Source organism: Coenobita brevimanus, chromosome 42 (genome assembly GCF_032717465.1).
Source record: "Coenobita brevimanus isolate Jiangsu-jjx chromosome 42, ASM3271746v2, whole genome shotgun sequence".
Lineage (NCBI taxonomy): Eukaryota > Metazoa > Arthropoda > Malacostraca > Decapoda > Coenobitidae > Coenobita > Coenobita brevimanus.
The window spans coordinates 11839852-11843776 of NC_136995.1; the positions used below are offsets into that span (position 1 = coordinate 11839852).

Sequence of the window (3925 nt, forward strand, 5' to 3'; positions counted from 1 at the left end):
GTAATGGTGGTAGTTGTGGTGATGGTGGTAGTAAGGGGGGTGGGGGGAGTAAGAAAATCAGCCTTATTACTCTAGTATTGTCTCATGTGAAATGGGATTGTGGTTGATGGTGGTAGGTAGGATGGTGGTTGTAGGAATGGTGGTAGGTAGGATGGTGGTTGTAGGAATGGTGGTAGGTAGGATGGTGGTTGTAGGAATGGTGGTAGGTAGGATGGTGGTTGTGGGAATGGTGGTTGTAGGAATGGTGGTAGGTAGGATGGTGGTTGTAGGAATGGTGGTAGGTAGGATGGTGGTTGTAGGAATGGTGGTAGGTAGGATGGTGGTAGGTAGGAATGGTGGTAGACAGATGACAACAAGATAACACACATAAACTCCTCTATAATCAATCATCAACATTTTTTTATAACACTGTTCAGAAAATCATACTAGAAAGAAGTTAGTATGAACAGTATGAGCAGGGAATCAACGCCACATAAATATCACACTATCCCACGACCTCCTTTCACACACCCTTCCATACTCACTCTCTCATACTAACTCCCACACTCTAACTTTATCACCTGAGTTATAATTAGAGTGACAGGTGATGGAGTTAGGGTGAGGGAGTGTGCGCAGGTGTAGAGGAGAAAGGGTGAGGGAGTGTGAGCAGGTGTAGAGGAGAAAGGGTGGGGGAGTGTGGGCAGGTGTAGAGGAGAAAGGGTGGAGGAATGTGAGCAGGTGTGGGAAATTAGAGAGTGTATATGGACAGGTGTGGAAAGGTGTGGATCGTGAGAATGTGTATTTATATCTAGGTGTATTGTATGTGGGGGGGGGAAGTGTGGATTCTAGACGGCCCACACCCACACCCACACCCCCACCCACACCCCCACGCCCACCCCTACGGCAGGTCCACAGCTCAGGTAGGGGAAAAGGAAGTTGTTCTGCGTATAATCACTGGAATCGACATCCCCAACGTTCATCTCTGGCGCCATATCAATCACGCCACCATCCACTCTTCCGATGTCAATTTCCTCGTTCGGGATGACCTCGATGTTGTTGTTGTTGTTGTTGTTGTTGTTGATGTTGTTTATCTCCTTCTGAAATTCGGCAGGTGAGTCAGGAATGCGGTTATCCAGGTGTCCTTCGTCCACATCCTTGCTGCTCACTCTCGGCTTCTGCGGCTGGATGTCTGTGTGGATGAGAGTGTGGATGAGTGGATGCATGGGTGGGTGGGTGGGTCAGTGGATGGGTGGGTGGATAATTGGGTGGGTGGGTGAGTGGCTGGGTGGATGTGTGGATGGATGAGTGGATGGATGGGTGGGTGAGTGGATGATGGGTGGGTGGGTGGATGGATGGGTGGGTGATTGGATGGATGGGTGGATAATTAGGTGGGTGGGTGAGTGGGTGGATGCATGGATGGATAGGTAGATGATTGTGTGGGTGGGTGGGTGAGTGAGTGATTGGATGTATGGATGGATGGATGGGTAGATGGATGGATGGATGAATGGATGGATGGGTGGATGGATGGATGGATGGATGTGTGGATGATTGGGTGGGTGGATGGATGGGTGGATGGATGGATGGATGGATGGGATTTGTAGGGGTGGATGTGTGTGTGGATGAGAATAGATAGACGAATGGATGGATAGATAAAGATGACAGTTTAGATGGATACTCTGATGGATAGATAGACTGGATAGATAGATATTCTCTCCACCTCTCCCTTCACCCCTCCACCTCCTCCCCACTCCCCTCATCTCCCCAACTCCCTCTCCAACTCCCCCCACTCCCTTCTCACCCCTCTCACTACCCCCATTCCCTCTCCTCTTCCTTCCTCACTTCCTCCACTCTCTCTCCACCTCCCTCACTTCCTCCCCACTTCTCTCCCTCCCCTCTCACTCCCTCCTCCCACTCCCTCCCCTCTCACTTCCTCCCCATTCACTCCCCACTCATTCCTTCCCCCATATGACCCCATTCACTCACTTCCCCACTCCCTCCCCACTCACTCCTTCCCCCCACTACCTCCCTACTCACTCACTCCCCCATACCGCCCTACTCACTCACTCCCCTATACTTCCCCATATCCCCACTACCTCCCCACTCACTCCCCATTCTCCCCACTCCCTCCCCACTCTCCCCACTCCCCCCACTCACCGTAGACCTGCACAGACGAGGCACTGGCGCCGAGTGAGTTGCTGGCCACACATCGGTAAGTCGTCGCATCTTCCTTCGTAAAATTCTTGATGGTGAGGCCCATGTGTGTGACGTAAAACCCCTCGTGACGCTCCGTGACGTTGTGCTTGCTGCTGCTGATGATCATTTGGTCGCCTGTAGGGGTGGGGAAGGCGTGGGGAGGATGGCGAGGTGGGGGAGATAAAGTGTGAGGATGGGGTGATGGGTGTATGGAAGGATGGGGAGGTGGGGTGAGAGAGTGGGGTGAAGAGTGTATGGAAGGATGGGAAGGTGGAGTGAGAGAGTGGGGTGATGGGTGTATGGAAGGATGGGAAGGTGGAGTGAGAGAGTGGGGTGATGGGTGTATGGAATTATGGGGAGGTGGAGTGAGAGAGTGGGGTGAGGGGTGTATGGAAGGATTGGGAGTTTGGTGTGGGGGGATGGGGTGAAGGGTGTAGGGGAGGGTGGGAGAGATGGGGTGAGAATGGGGTGAAGGATGTATGGAAGGGTGGGGAGGTGGAGAGAGAGTGGGGTAATGGGTTTGTGGAAGGATAGGAGGTGGGGTGAGAGGATGGGGTGGAGAGTGTAGGAAGGATGGAGGGTGAGAGAAATTGAAGAGGAGGAGAAAGGGATGGGGAGAGGGAGGGGGTTGAGGAAGAGAGGAAGGGAGGGAGGAGGGAGGGAAGGGAGGGAGGGAAGGGAGGGAAGGCAGGTATGGAAGGGAGGGAGGGAAGGGAGGGAAGGCAGGTATGGAAGGGAGGGAGGAGGGATGGAAGGGAGGGAGGGAAGGGAGGGAAGGAAGGGAGGGAAGGCAGGTATGGAAGGGAGGGATGAAAGGGAGGGATGGAAGGGAGGGATGGAAGGAAGGGATGGAAGGGAGGGATGGAAGGGAGGGATGGAAGGGAGGGATGGAAGGGAGGGAAGGAAGGGAGGGAGGGAAGGAAGGGAGGGAGGAAGGATGGAAGGGAGGGATGGAAGGGAGGGAAGGAAGGGAGGGAGGGATGGAAGGGAGGGAGGAAGGATGGAAGGGAGGGATGGAAGGGAGGGAAGGAAGGGAGGGAGGGAAGGAAGGGAGGAAGGGAGGGATGGAAGGGAGGGATGGAAGGGAGGGATGGAAGGGAAGGATGGAAGGGAGGGATGGAAGGGAGGGATGGGAAAGAAAGCAAAAAACAAGGATATGAAGTGTGTGTGTGTGTGTGTGTGTGTGTGTGTGTGTGTGTGTGTGTGTGTGTGTGTGTGTGTGTTTTGAGAGGGAGAATGAGGGGTGGGAAGAGGGAGTAGAATAAGTGAGGGAGAAAAAAAAAGAATGCATTACTAATAATATTCGTAACTCAGATCATTCTCTCTCTCTCTCTCTCTCTCTCTCTCTCTCTCTCTCTCTCTCTCTCTCTCTCTCTCTCTCTCATCATCACCCTCAACATCATCGCCACTCACTCCATCAACATTACCAACTCAGTCGCTCCTTCTCTCTCCCTCTCTCTCTCTCTCTCTCTCTCTCTCTCTCTCTCTCTCTCTCTCTCTCTCACCTGGCTCCTTTCTCCAGGTGGTGACAGCTCTCGGGGATGACTCTACCCGACAGCGAAGAGTGACAGCTTTACCGATAGGCGATCCGATCATGTGAACAGGGACTTCCAGCAGAGGAGAAACTGCGAGAGAGAGAGAGAGAGAGAGAGAGAGAGAGAGAGAAGGTAGGTAGGTAGGTAGGAAATGTGGTTGGTAGGTAGGTCGGTAGGTAGGTAGGGAGGATGGAAAGGGGGTAGGAAGTGAAGAATGA

General features: G+C 53.2%; 1 protein-coding gene across 1 annotated transcript in view; it reads right to left on the reverse strand.

Moving 5' to 3' along the window:
• Positions 1-824: 824 nt before the first annotated feature.
• The window catches only part of LOC145397602 (lachesin-like), a 65644-nt gene continuing 62543 nt past the window's right edge, over positions 825-3925 (reverse strand). The window contains exons 6-8 of the mRNA XM_080270643.1: positions 3678-3797; positions 2134-2307; positions 825-1168 (exon numbers count right to left, since the gene is read on the reverse strand). Coding sequence (XP_080126769.1) covers positions 825-1168; positions 2134-2307; positions 3678-3797 — 638 coding nt within the window. The remainder of the gene's footprint in view (positions 1169-2133; positions 2308-3677; positions 3798-3925) is intronic.